This window comes from Trichechus manatus, unplaced genomic scaffold, assembly GCF_000243295.1.
Source record: "Trichechus manatus latirostris isolate Lorelei unplaced genomic scaffold, TriManLat1.0 scaffold00249, whole genome shotgun sequence".
Taxonomy (NCBI): domain Eukaryota; kingdom Metazoa; phylum Chordata; class Mammalia; order Sirenia; family Trichechidae; genus Trichechus; species Trichechus manatus.
This window is the reverse complement of record NW_004444185.1, coordinates 1,143,617-1,161,198: the sequence shown is the minus strand read 5'-3', so window position 1 is coordinate 1,161,198 and position 17,582 is coordinate 1,143,617. Positions and strand designations below refer to the sequence as shown.

General features: G+C 45.7%; 1 protein-coding gene across 1 annotated transcript; it reads left to right on the top strand.

Annotated features, from left to right (window-relative positions):
• Positions 1 to 1,130: 1,130 nt before the first annotated feature.
• Positions 1,131 to 16,864, top strand: LOC111819024 (DIS3-like exonuclease 2). The gene is made up of 2 exons (XM_023724468.1): positions 1,131 to 1,225; positions 15,959 to 16,864. The coding sequence occupies exons 1-2, from the start codon at positions 1,172 to 1,174 to the stop codon at positions 16,427 to 16,429; spliced, it is 525 nt and encodes a 174-aa protein (XP_023580236.1). The 5' UTR covers positions 1,131 to 1,171; the 3' UTR covers positions 16,430 to 16,864.
• Positions 16,865 to 17,582: the final 718 nt, after the last annotated feature.

Sequence of the window (17,582 nt, the reverse complement as noted above, 5' to 3'; positions counted from 1 at the left end):
GGGTGCAAGTACAGACACTTCACACAGAATAAGAAACCACTGCGGTTGGTTGTGTTTTTGCTAATGAAACTTAATTACTAAATTTACCTCAAATACAACACAGGTACCCCTCTCATCTGTTGCTTCTCAGTTAACACAAGGTCATCATGTTATCCATGCCTAACACTGCAAATAGAGTAGGTCCACAGTAAAAGTGTCAAGTAAATGGATGTTAATGCTAGTGTTTTCAGTTTGGAAGGTGGGGTGGGTGGTTATGTCATTAGTCAAATAAAAAATGGGAGAAGGAACAGATTTAAAGGTAGGAGGAAGAAAATTTGAAGTATCTTCAAGAGATCCAAGGAGAGAGACTCATTTCGTCTTTCAGATTTTAGAGAAAACAAGTAGTATTCTGGGACAGCTGAAAGTCATCATGTGAAAATAAATTGAAGAGAATTTTTTTTTTAATTAAAGAATAGTGTGCCATTGAGTAAATTATTATAGGCTGTACAGATTGGTAAAAGGAAGAGATAATTTAGGGTTAAAGAAACTGCAAAATGGATGACTAGTTGACCACGGTATTCTAGGAACTCCAGATTTGTAAGCTTTGTGGTTTCTTTGCTATAGTGATATTTTATTAGAGTATTCTGTTAATGTTCTAACATGTAATTTGGTAAATTGTAGTATGTTCAATTACGAAAGCATTGATTTGGCAACACCCTAATTTTACTTTTCTAAAATCCTGTCATAAGTTTACATTCAACCCTTGCATTCTTAAGTATAAAATTCAACTGGAATGGTTATATCCAAAAGTGCAAATTGTTCTTGAGTCTAGAACTTCAGTTTTAATACATAGTGAAATGTGGTTATTTTTCATTGCTATAATGTATTTGTTACGTTCTGTTATCAGCTTCTCTCACCTTTCCAACTCACCTTCCCATTTAACTATAGAGGATCATGGGAAAATACAAGATAGTGTAGTCTTTGTGCAGTCTTCACGGAAAAGAGCAGCCTCCATCTTTGGCTCACTCTGGAAGCTTAAGCTGGTCACTAAAATTCTGCTCTCCGGGCTGCTTCTGAGTCTCTGGCCAGCTCCTGCAGGTTGAAGAAAGGTGCTCATGGGACTGTGCTCTGTTTGCAGGTGGTACCCATGCTCCCCAGGCTGTTGTGTGAGGAGCTGTGCAGCCTCAATCCCATGACTGACAAGCTGACCTTCTCTGTGATCTGGACGCTGACTCCAGAGGGCAAGGTAACAACTTACAACCATTCCATTCCATGAGTACCTATTAAGCCTGACTGTGTGCCTGGCACTGCACTGGAATCCCATGGTGGTAGGATAAGGGAGATGTGGGGAAGCCAACATAGAGACGAACATGTAAGAGCGTCTGCCTCTAAGAACTGTGAGTCTCACTTAGAAGGCAAGACTTACCCTAAGCAATCAGAAACCAGTTGTTTTTTTCTTTACTTGTTGTAATTAAATGAAGTTTACATTTCAAGTTAGTCTCCCATGGAATTTTTTTTTTTTTAACATACATTGTTATGAGACCCCAACCGCTCACCCCATTCTGCGACAGCACACTCCTCCCCTCAGCCCCTGATTCCCCATGAACATTCAACCAGCTCCTAACTCTCTCTGCCTTCCCCTCTCACCTCTGGACAGAAGCCGCGCCTTTGGTCTCTTATATCTACTTGTGTAAGAGGCACATTCTTCACAAGTATCACTTTACGTCCCACAGTCCAGTCCAATCCCTGTCTGAAGAGTTGGCCTCAGGAATTTTTTTAGTTCTGGGGTGATGGAGATACCAGGGGCCATGCTTTCCGGGGCACCTCCAGTCTTAGTCAGACCATTAAGTCTGGTCTTCTTACTAGAATTTGAGTTCTGCATCCCATCGTTCTACTGCTCCATCAGGGACCCTCTGTTGTGTTCCCTGTCAGGATGTTCATTGGTGGTAGCCGGGCACCATCTAGTTCTTCTGGTCTCAGGCTGATGAAGTCTCTGGTTCATGTGGCCCATTCTGTCTCTTGGGCCAACATTTTCCTTGTGTCTTTGGTGTTCTTCATTCTCCTTTACTCCAAGTGGTTGGGACCAATAAGTGCATCTTAGATGGCCACTTGCAAGCTTTTAAGACCCCAGACGCCACTCACCAAAGTAGGATGCAGAACATCTTCTTAATAAGGTTTGTTATGCCAGTTGACATAGATGTCCCCTGAAAGCATGGTCCCCAGACCGCACATCCCTGCTACTCTGTCTCTCAAAGTATTTGATTGTATTGAGGAAACTTCTTAGCTTTGGTTTAGTCTAGTTGTGCTGGCTTCCCCTGTAGTGTGTGCTGTCCTTCCCTTCACCTAAGATGATAGAATGATAGAAACCAGTTGTTTCTTATATGTTATCAGGTGAATAAAGAAATTGTGTAACCAAGAGTAACATGAGGGAGGCTTAGTGGAGGAGATAGGGCTTAAGTGAAGGTGAATATGGATTGGCAAAGGCTGTTTGAAGGAGAACCATTTGGGAAAAGGGTGGAGAGCACAGGTAGGTGGGGTAGAATCGAACTACAGAGAATCTCAAATGCCTGTCACAAATATAGAGGTTAGAGTTCCTCTGAATTGTCATGAGAAAGGTGACAGTTTAGTAAGATAAATGCTGCATCATTGTGCAGGATGGCCTCGCAGTTTGAAGATGAATTATCCAGGAAATGCCTTAATCAAGGCACACGGTGATGAAACCACAGACTAAGAACAGAGAAAAGAATGTCAGTGAACATTTGTCAGCTTCCCAGATATAGGGAATAAATATGATGCATGAAAAATGATTCCAAGGAAATCTAACCCCCTACCACAAAACAGAAACAACTCTAAACATCAAAAGTAGGGTAGTGATTAAGTTAAACTGTGGTACCTACTCAATGGAATGTTATGCAGTTACTAAAACTGTTTACAAAGACCACGTAAGAACATGGATAATGTTTACGCTGTAATATTAAATGAAAGTTTAAAAAGATATTTAATTATAAAGAGGTTCCAAATAAAGGTGGAGGATTGAATACCCACATTTACTTTCATTCCCTCCCCAAACCTCACTAAAACAACAGTAAAGAGATTTTTTTAAAGGCATAAACCCACAAGGACAAAGAGAATGGGAGAGGAGACAACAGGAACAAAATTTGGGAAGCTGGGAAGCAGATGGGTGAGTGGTAACTGACTTAGCATCCCTGAGAAAGATGGATCCTGAGCCAACGATAGAGAAAGCCAAGAAACAACCCAATTTACACAGCAGAACCCTAAAAGAAATCCAGAAATTGATGGCACCAGGCAACTGTGAAAGGTGGGGGAGGGGCAGGTGAAGATGAAGCTAACGACAGTATTGGTTGAAAGCTTATTTAAAAAGATTGCCCCTCTCGGAACCCAGCAGAAAACCAGAAAGTTCTTCTCTGGACACCAAACACAGTAGATGGTAGAGTAAGACTGAGTGAATATTTGCGTGCTGAATGTTAAGATTCCCAGCTTGCTTTTCCCAATCAACTCCAGAATTCTGGTAGCCAGGCCTATACCGTTGAAATAGGAGATGGGAAGTCTTCTCTGAAGAGTCTGAGTAGTGAAGAATAAAGACTTAAATAACCTCAAGGCTTTCCCAATCAGCAGCCCAGCTGTATCTCCCTACAGTAAAACTTACAGACAGTAAGCTCCACCTACACAATCAGAATTTGTTAGTGTTTCACTAAATATCAATTTTCTAGTATTTTACTTTTATGTATGAGGAGACAACCAAGAAGAAATCCTCTAATATGAAATAGAAAGACCAAAGCAAACAGTTAAAAAGCAACTAGGATCAGACAGACTATACAGGGGAAAGAAAACTATCATTTATATCCTCAGAGAAATTTTTAAAGGGGAGTGTCTTAGTTATCTAGTTCTCCTATAACAGAAATACCACAAGTGGATGGCTTCAACAAACAGAAGTTTATTCTATCATAGTCTAGTAGGCTAGAAGCTCAAATTCAGGACATCAACTCCAGGAGGAGGCTTTCTCTGTCTGTCGGCTCTGGAGGAAGGTCCTTGTCATCAATCTTCCCCTGGTCTAGGAGCTTCTCCTTTCAGGAACCCTGGGTCCAAAGGACACGCTGTGCTCTAGGTACTGCTTTCTTGGTAGTTTGAGGTCCCCCTGTCTCTCTGCTCACTTCTCTCTTTTATATCTCAAAAGATATTGACTTAAGATACAACCTAATCTTGTAGATTGAGTCCTGCCTCATTAACGTAACTGCCACTAATCCCATGCTAATCCCGCTATCATTGACATCATAGAGGTAGGATTTACAACACATAGGAAAATCACATCAAATGACAAAATGGTGGACAATGACAATACTGGGAATCATGGACTAGCCAAGTTAACACATATTTTGGGGGGACACAATTCAATCTATGACGGGGTGGGGAGAGGAGGGGAAAGAGTATGTCACAAGGTATAGATGCTTTAAAAAGAAACATTGAGAAAACAAAAAAGAGCTCTTGGAAATTAAAAACTTGATAGAAGGAATGAAGAAAACTCAAGATTCTGATTAGAAGATAAAGTTGAAGAATTGTCACCAAAGGAGATAAAAAAGATAAGAAAATTAGAGGCCCAGACCAGGATATCCAACATCTATTCAATGGGTATTCCAGAAGTAGAGAACAAAGAAAATAGAGGGGAAGACATGATCAACAAAATAATTCAAGAAAACATCCCATTATTGGAGGATATGACTTTCCAGAAAGAGGATATGACTTTTCCAGAAAGAATCCCCTGCCCAGCACAGTGGTGGAGACACATCAACATAAAATTTCATAACGCTGGGGACAAAAAGGAGATTCCATAAGCTTCTAAAAAGGCAATAGATAAAAATTCAGAATAAATTCAGACCCTCTACCACAAACCTAAAAGCTAGATGACAACGAAGCACAGCTTTCTAATTTCTAAATGACTATGATTCCATGCTAAAATTCTATACCCAGCTAAGCTGTCAGTCAAATGTGATAGAAAAAGACATCTTCAGATATGAAAGATCTCAAAAAATTTACCTCTCATACACCCTTTCCCAGGAAGCTACCAGAGGGTGTGCTTCACCAAAATGAGGGAATAAATCAAGAAAGAGGAAGACATGGAATCCAGAAAACAAATGAACCAACAGTGGAGACAAGTGGAGTAAGTCAATAGGACAGGTTGGTTACTTTTCCTGTAAAAGGCCAGATAGAGATATTTCCAGCTTTACAGGCCATAACAGTTTCTGTTGCAACTCATCAACTCTGCCATTGTGCACAAAAGCAGCCATAGACAATATGTAAATGTGTCAGAACAAGTCACGCACATCATATTTGGTTTTTACCGCTCTTAAATATCTGATAAAAGGTTCTTAAGAGCAAAGAAGCAAACATCTGAAATACGAAAAAGGAAATTGTAGAGACAGTGTGTCAGCAGTCATATTTTGGTGGGAGTGGGGGTGGGAGCCAGCATGGGGGGAAGAAATGAATGGTAAAAGACCAGAAGGAAATAAAACAAAATGCCAGTAGTGGTTGTAGTTGGGTAGTGAGACTGTGAGTAATTTTTCCTACTTTTTTTGTGTTTTCTAATGTTTTTTGAAAACGTATTACTTTTATATTTTTATAAATGTTTATTTTTGTAAAAGTTTAACTAAATAGAAAATAAATGCCATAGAAGAAAACTAACTAAGTCAACAGAAAAGAACTTTGAATCTGAATTATTTGTGCCAGGGTCAGACCCAAGAAATAAAAAGCTGCCTAATCTAATGAGCTCCTTTTATGAGGGTCATAAAAGAAGCTCTAGAAAGAGGCAAATTGAACACTCAGTTGGCCTTTAGGGTTTCTGTTGGAGCGGTGTGTGATGACCAAGCCTTCGGCATGAGGGGGCTAGAGAGCGGGTGTGAAGTAGGCACAGAGCCCAGGAGGGGATGCCAGGCCTCTAGTACAAACCAAGCCAAGAGGAAGTCCAAGCATTTGGACGAGGGGCAGAGTCGGGCAAGACCCACTAACTACACTCCTTGTACTGTGGGTATCTAAGTATCCAAGTACCAGATCTCTACCCAGACAAAGACCAGCTGGGAGGTAGACCTGGTTAGTTAGTCCTGGGATGTGGTGACATCTCACCCATACTCAGGATGCATGAGATGAGAGGTCAGATTCCAGAATTCTAAGGGACAGAGCTTGTTCAAGACACTAGCAAGGAAAGCCTGAGTTAAGTATGGAGGGGTGGAATGGGTGGGGACAAAATTTGGAATCAAAGCGGAGGTCAGGGAACCAGCCAGGGAAGGGGAGGGAGGGACAGTAGGAACCTGAACGGATGAACTGGAAGGGTCTGAAGTCTGTGTGGCCAAACCTTCAGCTGTTTGCTCACGCCCCACTTCATCTGCCCTCCACACAACAGTCAGAGGGAGCCTTCTGGATCATAAATTAGTTCTTGTCTCTCCGCTATGAAAACTCTCCAGTCTCATTCAGAAGGAAATCTAAAAGGTCTTTAGAATGGGAATTTTTTCTGTTGTTTTTTCCCATCTTCTCCACTGGAAATGCATGAGTCTTCTTGGGACTCATCTCCCTTCTCATCTACTGGAGCATCTTTTCTCACATGCGAGAAGTTGGCTTTTATTGTATAACTGAGCTCTCTGCCTGCTCTCTGCCTGCTCTCTACTGTGCAGCACCTCCTCTCCCAGCTTCCCTAAAAGCTGCCTGGTCTAATGAGCTGGAGTGACCTGACTTCAGCTGAGTTCAAATTTTCCTACCTACCATCATCTAACATCCTTCAAGTTTCTGCCCATTCCTTGTAGCTCTGTGGAAATCTTTCCTGTCCCTGTCTAGCTAACACAGCCCATTTTGAGAATTGGACATTGGAAGAGAACTGCTATATGTGTGAGTCTAGGCTGTCTTTCTTCTGCTGGGCCTTCAGAGCCACTTAGGAATCCTCTTATTTGTTGCTAAAGTAGCTGTTTCAGACTTTACCCTTGGGCTTTGTTATGGATTGAATTGTGTTCCCCAAAAATATGTGTTGTAAATCTTAGCTTCTATACCTGTGGTTATAATCCCATTTGGAATGGGTTATCTTTGTTATGTTAATGAGGCAGGATTAGTGTAAGATGTATCTTGAGTCAATCTCTTTTGAGATATAAAAGAGATTAAACAAGCGAGCTAGCAAGCAGCAATGGAGGAAGATTGATGCCAAGCCACATGAAGATCACCCAGGAGCAGAAACTCAGAAGAGACAAGGATCTTCCTCCAGAGCCAACAGAAAGAGAAAAGCCTTCCCCTAGAGCCGGCACCCTGACTACAAACTGTAAGAAAACAAATTTCTGTTTGTTAAAGCCACCTGCTTGTAGTCTTTTTGTTATAGCAGCACTAGGTAACTAAGACAGGCTTCAACCTTCAACTTTTTCATTCACTCCTCTTCACTTCAAGACCCAACATTCCATTAGGTGACGTTCACCTTTCCTTCTTGGAAACCGGAGGGACCCACTAGCTTGATCCACGTCAAAATTCTTCCTGCCCTTACCCATCCTTTCCCTGCTCTGCATGGGGTAAAACATGCTCCTGTTCAAGAGATCTTTTAATGGCCTCAGCATCCACCAGCCTGCTCTGCCTGTGCCTTTCAGGGTGGCTCATCCATCCTCTCTTTCCCTGCCCCAGTGCAAGTTCTTGCCATCTTCCCCTGGGACTGTTGGGGTAGACTGTGCATGGCCTCTGCTTTCTATTGCACCAGTGGTGTCAGATGTCTTTCTAGAAGCTGATCTGGTCCTGTCACTCTGTTGCTCAGTGTCCTTGGACACCTCAAGATTATCCACAAAAATGCATTCTCTGAAGTGTGACATGCAAAGACTTCCACCAGCTCATCCCCCAGTATGTGACCATCTGCTGCCTACTCAGCACCCCAAACCCTCTTGCCACTGAAGTCTGTGTTTGGCCTAGTATGAGGTTGCCACTCTTCTGAGATTTTGCATATTCTTCTCTCTCTTCGTCTCATCTCTGCCAGTAAGACTCCTACCCATCCTTCAAGGTCCAGCTAAAGTGCCACCTTGTAATGAAACTATTATTATTCATCCACTCATTTAGTAACTATTCGTTGTGTGTTTGCTGTGTTCAGATACTGTACCAGCTATTGAAGATACAGGAAATTAAATATGCACCAAAATAGAAAAATGGTTATCTCCTAACAGTGGATTCATGGGAGATTTTTCTTCTTCATTTTCCTGCCTGTATTTTTTTAAGTTTTCCACAATGATTGCATAATACCATTGTAAAACAAAACAAGTAAAAATTAGTTTGAGATATTGGAGTATGTTTGTAGGCTGAGTGGGAAGGTGAAAAGAAAATGCGATGTTGAAGATGAGGGAAGAAGAGTCAGATTTTTGGAGCCAGTCATGGAAGTGGTGGGAGGGCTCCGGACCCAAAGCCCGGGTTGGGAATTAGCTCCCAATAGGAGGAAGACCACCAACTCTCCCAGCCTGGAGGAAAGGAGAGAAGATAGGCGTCCCTTCTGAAGTTCAGGGAGGGAGCAGGGTGGACTACCTGAATAGGTGCTCAGACCTGAGCGTCCTCCATCGTCCCAGTCAGAATCCGTTTTCCCATCTCTCTACCCTACAGCACCTGTCATTTAGAGCCCCTTCTGCACAGATCTGTTGTCCTGCCAGATTTTAAGGTCCTGATAAGCAAGGCCTGTTCTTAATTTTTTTATCCCCCTCTTCCACCTGCAGTGGAAGTGCCATGTACCTGGAAAGTGCTCAAAAATGATTTCATGAAGTAAACTGCATATATGTTTTCAGCATTCTTTGCTTATTTAGTCTGCTTAATTAGAAAGTTGTTCCCCTCGGTAAGGCATTTCCATCTACAGCAGCCTCTCAGCTCATCTTAGCCACCAGACCTGGAGTTAGAGGTGTGCACATCTCAGGGCAGGACACGTGCCCTGCCTGCCCCCCACAGCCCACCACTTCCTCCCCAACAGCCCCTTCACGGAGCTTCTCCCCCTCTGCTTCCTGTGCCTCTCCTACCGCCGGCACCCCAGCTGGCTGCCCCATATGAGACTTGAAAAGCAAACTGGTGAGCTCTTCCTGGGCCGTCTGGTGTCTGAATGGAGTTCACGGAGCCAAGGCTCAGGAATAGGATTGTGTCATTCGGGACTGCGGCTAATGGTAAAGAAACGCAGAGTTTGGGTTTTCTGTTTCGTCCTTGGACCCTGTAGTGGAAATCTTGCCCAAGCAGCTCCCAGAGAGAGACAATAGCTTCAAAAGCTGATCCTTAGAATAGTGGAAAAGTTCCCAGAATCTCCACCTGTAGTCGTTCCCAGAGGCGGAGCTGAGTTGTTTTATTTCAGGCCCGTAGAGACAACGCTGGGACAAGAGCAGCCTCTAGAAGTCCTCTCCTGTACCCTCGTGTCCCCTTGTCCCAGCTTCCTAATGAAGGCACCAGACCATTAGCTGGCTGACCCAAGGGCACTTCAAGGTAACAGCAGAACTATATCGTGAGGACAGATTTTGCTGTGAATTCTTGGGATTAAAAATAAGAATTCAAAGTAAAGGTGTTTTCAGGAAATAAAAAACAAAACAAAAAGATGCTTATCATTTATAAGACTGTCATGCAAGGAGCTGAAAGTTATTTTTAATTGGCTTTTATCCTGCATTTCAATGTTGTCAGTAGTGCATTTGATTTAAATCTAAGGAAGGACTTAGGTCTTAAAACAACATAACACCTGGGAATAAATGACTATGCTTCACTCTCATTATTTACTCTGTAATCTTACCATGATTTTCTCTGTTGTTTTCAGAGAAGATACCTGTTCCTCACTCACTCACTCAATCTCAGTGGGCTAGTGTCCAAAAGTTTCTGGACACTTTCAGAGCCCCCCATCATATCCCCAGCCACCCAGCGCCTCTGCCCTCTGCAGTTCCTGGGGCCTTCCTGGTAGCTCTGCCGTCACTGGCCCTTCCCTGGTGAGCTGGCCTCTACCACAGAGATGCCGTCATCCACCTCTTAGCTTTCTGCAAGCCCCTCTTCTTTCTGCCAAGTTCCTTCTCAGACATCTTCTTGCAACAGTTTGATTTCCGTCCCCACTGTGCCACCCCCACAAAGATGATGCCTTCCATTCATGGCTGTAAGAAGTAGCCAATCTTCTCACAGCTGCCGCAGGCAGTCTGATTTTGTTCCAGTCAGGAAGACGTTCGTTTCTTCTTGCTAAGTTTTTTGGACTAAATATTTTACATACTGAAGCCCAGAGCTGCTGCAGAAGTGACTTGGCGTCTAATTAGTGAAGATTACAAATTAGCCCCCATTAGCAGTTTTTTGAACCAGAGATTTCTTAATGAGGCACAGACATTTTCAAATACACTTGAGCAGAACTGAACAGTTTTCCAAGGCTAGTGGTTTCCTCCAACTTCATATCTGTAAAATATAGAAAGTTGACATGTATTTGAGGCGTACTTGGTTTCCTTCACTTCATCGTCTACCTACGTCTGCTGTGTGACCTTCAGCTGAATCGTGTTCCTAATAACATGTTTTTGCGTCTGAGTCTTTAGATGTGGAACTGGTCCTGGCTTCCACTTTCCAGTTTGTGTGACTTCTGACGGCCTGTTTTCTCAACTGTAAAACGGGCTTAGTGATGCACCCCTTGCAGATTTGTCACGGAGATTTAAAAGGCAGTAGGTGTTGTACATAGGGTCACTATGGGTCGGAACTGACTCAGTGGCACCTACAACAACAACAGGTGTGGAAATATTCTGGGAACTGGAAAGGGTCCCATGGCGGTAAAGTGCCATTACTATTTATAGTCTTGTTTGGTACCAGAAAGTAAGTCTTGAGATATGAAGCCTGAGTTTACATCGTCTGCTCCTTTTTAACCAGGAGTTTTTCCAGCAATATGCCTTCAGTCAGTGCTGGCACTGCCTTCACCCCAATGTTGTAAACAGTGGTCTCCTAGAGTGTGTGGCTGCAGACAGGGAGAGGCCCAGCCTGTGGTGAAGCAGAGGAAGGAGGAAGGACGTTATCTTCCTGAAGGCTTTGTTACGCATCTCCTCGTGGCTCTTTTACTTTTTCCACAAAATAACTCTCTGTCCTTTTGACTCCTGCCACTGGCCCTGGTTATGGACTGGGCGTTGATGTGAATACAGTTTCCAAAATGGGAATTAAGGAAGTATTCATCCAGAGAGGCCTTCCTTCCATACTGTGAGGCTGGCTGCTCCTGGGACCCCCTCCATTTGGATCTGCGATTTTCTGCTGCCCTTCTCTGCGTAAGGCTGTGGTGGGTATCCTGTCTCCTCTGCTGGCCTTCTCCAGAAGATGGTTTCGGGCCCAATTTTCCTACCCTTAGAATTTTGTCTAGTCCGTTTGTCAGGTAGGATTCCCAGAACCACTGGAGTCTGTGAAAACAAGAGAGGCTATGCTGCCAAGGACTGGGCCGGGAAGTTCTCCGTAGCTCCTCAGAGCTTCCACCTCAGCCGCTGCTTGGTGTTTAAAAAGAAAAGTGGGATAGATTTCCTGGAATGCAGGCAGTAAGTGGAGGGGGCTCAAGTAAGGTGAAAGAGCTACAGGAAACTTATCATCAGCTCCGGAGCTTCAAATCTGGCAGTACTATGAAGAAGAGATAGCTACCGTTGACTGAGAGGAGACAAACTAAAGGAGCAGAGGTGCCCACTAGGGACAAAGTGGCTCAAACTGGCTAAGACAGCGTGGCCAGTGTGCGTGAGATGGTGCAGCCAGCATGTATGAGATCAGCCAGTGTGTCTGAGATGGTGCAGGCAGCTTGTCTGACATGGCGTGACCAGCATGTGTTGGTAGCCAGCTTTGGTGGATAAGAAGTGGGAGGCTTCTCATTCTGAAGTTAGAGGTTGTAAGTGTTAAGAACTCCTCTGGGTTAAAAGTGGCCTCTGGTCAGGGCTCAGCGCTGCAAGCAGGGGGTTCAGAGGAAGCAACGAAGATCTGTTTAGAGCCCGGGTACATGGGCTTGTCTAGGAAGCGTGTGGAGCTTCTTGCAGAATTGCGTGCATAAATGTTACAGGAGAGAGAGCTTTTGTTAGATTTTTAAAGAGGTTCTTGACCCACTGGTTTACGAGATAGCAAATGCCTGTTGGGTGGTCCGAGTCTTCCCGCCCTGTGCGTAGTGGTTACCCTGATAAGAACACCTTCCTCACAGAAGGGAAGCCCCAGAAGCCAGGCCTCCTATGACCTGGATCCCCGAGGAGAGCTGCTAGACTACTTGCGAAGTGTGTGAAAGAGAGGGAGTGGAGGGAGTGGAAACGGACGCGTCCCTGAGCACTAAAGACCAGCTGTTTAGACAGAATGTGGCCACACAGGAGGAGGAGGAGGACTGCCTGGGTTTGGAATGAAATGGAGAAAAGGAAACAAGCTAAATCTCCAGGGAAAACTTTGTGACCACAAGAATGACTGGTCTAGAGGAGGCTGGAGACCTGTGCGCAGCGCTTCCCCAGCCGGGACTCTTGTACAACCCCGAGACCTGGCTCTCAGGTTTTGCTTGCATTCAGCACACACGCGGATGCCTCCTGAAAGCCAATCTCAGGACCCGTTTGCCACAGCCCAAGAGTCGTGAGCATGTTATTTGAATCACTTATGTTTTTGGATAGTGATGGTTCTTGGAATAACCTGGAAAGTATAGTTTCAGGAATTTTTTTTAGAAAAATTGAAGTCTGATACTATTACAGATCCAAGACTCTTTGTAGTAAGGCTGTTTGCGCTGAGTAAGAGGACGTGTTGTGACCATCCTCTTCCTGTGCCTCACTACCGCCATTTGAAGAGGATCGATCGTTTCTTTGGATGGAGGCAATCAGAGGGGACTCCAGGGTAGAGGCTGTACGACCGGAGGCCTGTCGGGGTGGCCAGCTCCTCTGGGCTGTGCACTCTCCTCTCCCCTGGGGAGCACCGAGGACCCTCCAGAGAGCCTCTTTGGGGAAGCATTGTCTTGGAGGCTGGACATGGAATGGTTTGCCTGGTGAAAAGGAAGCAAGAGGCATGTTCCCAAGCCCAGACTGGGTGATGCACTACACACCTCCCGAGCCCTCTGTCACTCGGCTCTGGCTTTTCCTTGCCCGTGACTCACGTTTTCCACAGCATTTACCTCAGAGCTTTTCCACTTCCCTCGGTCCTCAGGCCCCTCCCAGCCTCCCTGCCCTTGGCCTTACACTTGAGGCCATCTGATAGGCATGTGCTCTGCTTCCCTCTTCCCCTCCTTCCTGTCTCCCTTCCCGCTGCCCCCCGCTCCTGTATGCTGGGCCTCCACCTGGCCCTTTGTTGTCTTGCATCGTCACTTTGCCTTCTGCACTGGCTTTCCCCTCAGTCTGCAGACACAACCCAGTCCTCGGTCCTGCTTACTCAGTAACTCCCCTGCCCTGCCATCCTCTGGGCGGGAGCCCAGAGCGGCCACACTTAGGCCTATCATGACACGCACAGAAAGTATTGCTGTTTGAATGGCACGTGGGGTGTGTCCAAGACAGATGGAAGCTTCTCTGAGGGCGAGGGGCTGGTATCACAGCCACTCTGTGATCCATTCACTGCACATGGGCTGGGAAGCCCCACCTGAAATCTTCCCAATTGGCTCTCCCCACAGCCCCCCACCCCATATGTTCCCCACAAAAACAGCCTTCCTAGAACTCAACAGTAACCAGATGCTAAGTGCAAGGACCTTTCTTTGTTTTTATCCTCCTTGACATCCAAGTAGCATTTGATCTACACTCGTGGTTAAGAGCTTGGACTCTGGGGCTGGGGTGCCCCCTTGTTTTTGTTTGTTTTATTCTCTGGCTTCTCCTCTCTCCCTAAGATGGAGGTGCTGTGAGAGAATGCAGCCTCGGCTGTCTCCCTCGCCCTTTCTTTCTTGGACTTCTCTGGTTGATGGTGCCCCAGGCCTGCATCCCGATGGCCCACTCCTGTCCGCTTCTGGACCTCTTCCCAGCACCTCACGTGCAGGGTTCTCAAAAAAAGATTTCAGTGTTTACTTTTGTTTTAAAAGTAATTTAAATGCTCATTAAAGACAGAAAAATAGAAAGGCGAAAATACAAACCAGCAGTAACCCTCCCATTCAGAGAGTGGGTGTATCTCCTTTGAGTCCGCTGGTTCTCAACCGGGGCCGAGTTCCCCACCACCTTCCTCCCCTAGGGGACATTGGCCATGTCTGGAGACATTTTTTGGTTGCCTCATCTGTGGGAACTGGGGTTCCGGCATCTAGTGGGTAGAGTCGTGGGATGCTGCTAAACATCCTGCAATATACAGGACAATCCCACAACAAAGAGGTCAGCCCAAAATGTCCGTAGTGCCAAGGTTGAGAAACCCTGGTCTGGGCCTTTGTCTCTGCATATACGCCCCAGATAGAGCAAGCTAGAGTTGGTTTTCTCTTTATGCCCCATCCTGCTTCTCCACCTGTGTTGTCTGTTTCCACTACCTCCTCCCTGTCAACCACCCCTCATCAGATCTGTTACCAAGCCCACAGCTTCCCCATCTGCCACAGCTTTGGCATCTGTCTCTTTTTCTCTCCCCTCATTTTGGCACAGATGACCGCCCACCCAAACTCATGAGAAGCCCCCCACAGGCTGCACATCAGGTCTCCTGCCAGCCTTGCCTGTGTCCTAGATACTCAGGGACCTTCCAGAGTCTTCCACTGCCCATCAAATTAAGAGCATGCCGCTCTCCAGAAGCCTCCCAATCCCGCCCCGTTGGCTTTCCAGCCCAGGATCCCTCCAGCCATGACCTCCGCCTTGGCTCACGTGTCCTCTTCCTAAAATGCTTTGTCTCCAGTCTCCTGGTGCGGGCCACCCACATTTTTCAAGGCCCAGCCCTAATGCAAAGCCTTCCCTGACTCCCTCCTCTGCCCTTAGACTCTCCTCTGCGTGAGCCTAGCTCCCTGTGTGGCAGGCCTTGTGAGCACATGGAGTCTCAGCCGCCTGAGGGCTGCAGCTTCTGTGTCAGATTCATCTGTATGCCTAGCCAGAACCTGACACCATTCCAAGCCCGAAGTCAGTGCTCAGTAATTCTTTTTGTTATTGTTGAGAATATACACAGCAAAACATATACCAATTCAACCGTTTCTACATGTACAATTCAGTGATGTTAGTTACATTCTTCAATTTGTGCAGCCATTCTCACCCTCCTTTTCTGGGTTGTTCCTCCCCCATTAACATAAACTCACTGCCCCCTCAGGTTCCTATCTAATCTTTCAAGTTGCTATTGTCAGTGTGATCCCATACAGATAGTTCACAAAAGAGCATAATACTCAAGGCAGACATTTTTTACTAGTTAAGCTAAACTATTATTTGGTTTTAAGAAGACTTCCGGGGATATTCTTGGTTTAAGGTTTAAAGATTATCTCAGGGCAGTAGTTTCAGGGGTTCATCCAGCCTCCATGGCTCTAAAAAGTTTGGAATCCATGAGAATTGGAAATTCTGTTCTGCATTTTTCCCCTTTTGATGAAGATTCTTCTGTAGAATCTTTGATCAGAATCTTCAGTAATGGTAGCTAGGCAGCATCCAGTTCTTCTGGTCTCATGGCAAAGGAGGCAGTTGTTCATGGAGGCAATTACCATATCCTCCTATTCCTGGCTCTCCTTCCTCCTCTGTTACTCCGAGCAAAGAGAGACCAATCATTGTGCCTTGGATGGCCACTTGCAAGCTTTTAAGACCCCAGGCACAACGCAATGAACTAGGAGGTAGAACAGAAGCACTAAGCATGTTTTTAGGCCAGTTAACTGGCATGTCCCATGAAACCATGATCCTAAACCTCCAAGCCAAGGAACCAAATCCCATGAGGTGTTTGGTTGTACATAAGTAGCCTCAGCAGCTACTCTTTTTTGTTACTGTTGTTGTAAATATATCTATCACTTGATTTTTGCCAATTCAGCTTTTTCAAGTGTATAACTTAGCTCAGTAAATCTTTGATAAATGTATATGAATGAATGGTTGAATGAACAAAAACCAGGAATGTGTTCCTCTGACTCCCTCACGGTCTGTCTTTGCAGATCCTTAGTGAATGGTTCGGCCGGACCATCATCCGCTCCTGTACCAAACTGAGCTATGAGCACGCACAGAGCATGATTGAAAGCCCTGCTCAGCCAATCCCTGAGAAGGTGCTGCCCCCCATCTCCCCGGAGCACACCAGCCAGGAGGTGCACCAGGCTGTCTTGAATCTCCACAGAATCGCAAAGGAGCTACGCAAACAGCGGTTTGTGGACGGTGCTCTGCGTCTGGATCAGGTCAGTAACTGCCTTCTTTTAGTACAACTGACAAATGTGACTTGTGTCTGGACGCAGTGTGGTGAGATGTGGCACGGCGGGCTCGGGCTCGTCCTTCTTCACCTTTCTCCAGTCACTACATTAAGACAGGGTTCTCCAAGGCAGCACAGGCATCCTGCGCCTAACGATGTGAGCCAAGGCAAAAGAAGGGCGTCTGTAGGTGGCCCTGGAGCCAAAACTCCACTCTCCTTTCCATAGTAAGGTTGTGTCCAAATATGGGATCCTTACCTCAGGTTTCTACCTCAGATCCCTTTTGAATGCAGGTAGGAACAGGAAGCAAGGAAGTTGAGAAGGCAGCTGACCAATATCTGATCCTGGGGCTTAAACAAAAAAAAGTATTTCTTCATATCCCTTGTCTTCCAAAAAGAATCATATGTTTACAGATTTCACATTAGCATTTAAAGCAGCAGAGAACTGATTAGGCTGTAGGATGTTGGCTTTTGAAGAAACAGTGACACAGGATGGTATTGATTGCTCTTGAATACCACAGTCTTGGAGGCAGCCCTGTGGGACCTAGGCAGCTGTCACTTAAACCTGGTTGAAGTTCCATGTCCAAGAGTCAGCGACTTTAGGATCTGGGAATTCTCTCCTCATTACTCGTCAGTGTATTACAGAGTGGAGTCTGTGTCTGTATCATGGAGGTTTTTTTTTTAATGTTCCTCACCCACACCCCAGAGAGCTCCCTGTCCTTCCTTGCTCTGCACAGGCTCGGGGAGTCCCTGTCTGTGTGGAAGATGAGTTGGGCGGCAGCAGGGCTACTGGGGTGTTCATCAGACCACTGGCAAAGCCCAGCCTGACTGACAGCTTCTTTCTCTGAACCTTCCATCCTGGAAAGATCTGAAAGGCCTGGTTTTAAAACCTTCTCATTGAACTTCTCATTTCATCCTACCTTTTGAGACAAACTTGCACAAATGCTTCTCAGCAGGCATCACAGATAGTTTCTGCCCTGGGCTTAGGGGTTGGTTAGCAGCTGAGGGACCAGTGGGTGATGTGAGCTGCCTGTGCCCTTGCACGCCTCCACCCCTGCCTGGATGTGAGCAGCCTGTGCAGGTCTGTGTGCGCGAGTAGGCTGATGGTGGGCCAGACAGGAGGCAGAGTGGGCGCTGAGGAAGACAGCAAGGCCAGGGAAGAGCGGCTCAGAAGCATAAAGATTACAGAGCATCTCATTCCTGCCTTCATGAAATCCCTCATGAGGTATGAGCACACTCCAGTTGTCACTCACTAACCAGTGGCCTTCTGGTTATCAGAACCAAAGATGTCTTGCAGTTCTTAGCTCACCAGACTTCCCTCCTGCATCTGGCTCACCTTTGAGGCTCACCTTCTGGTTCTCTGCTTGTCTTCATACATCTCC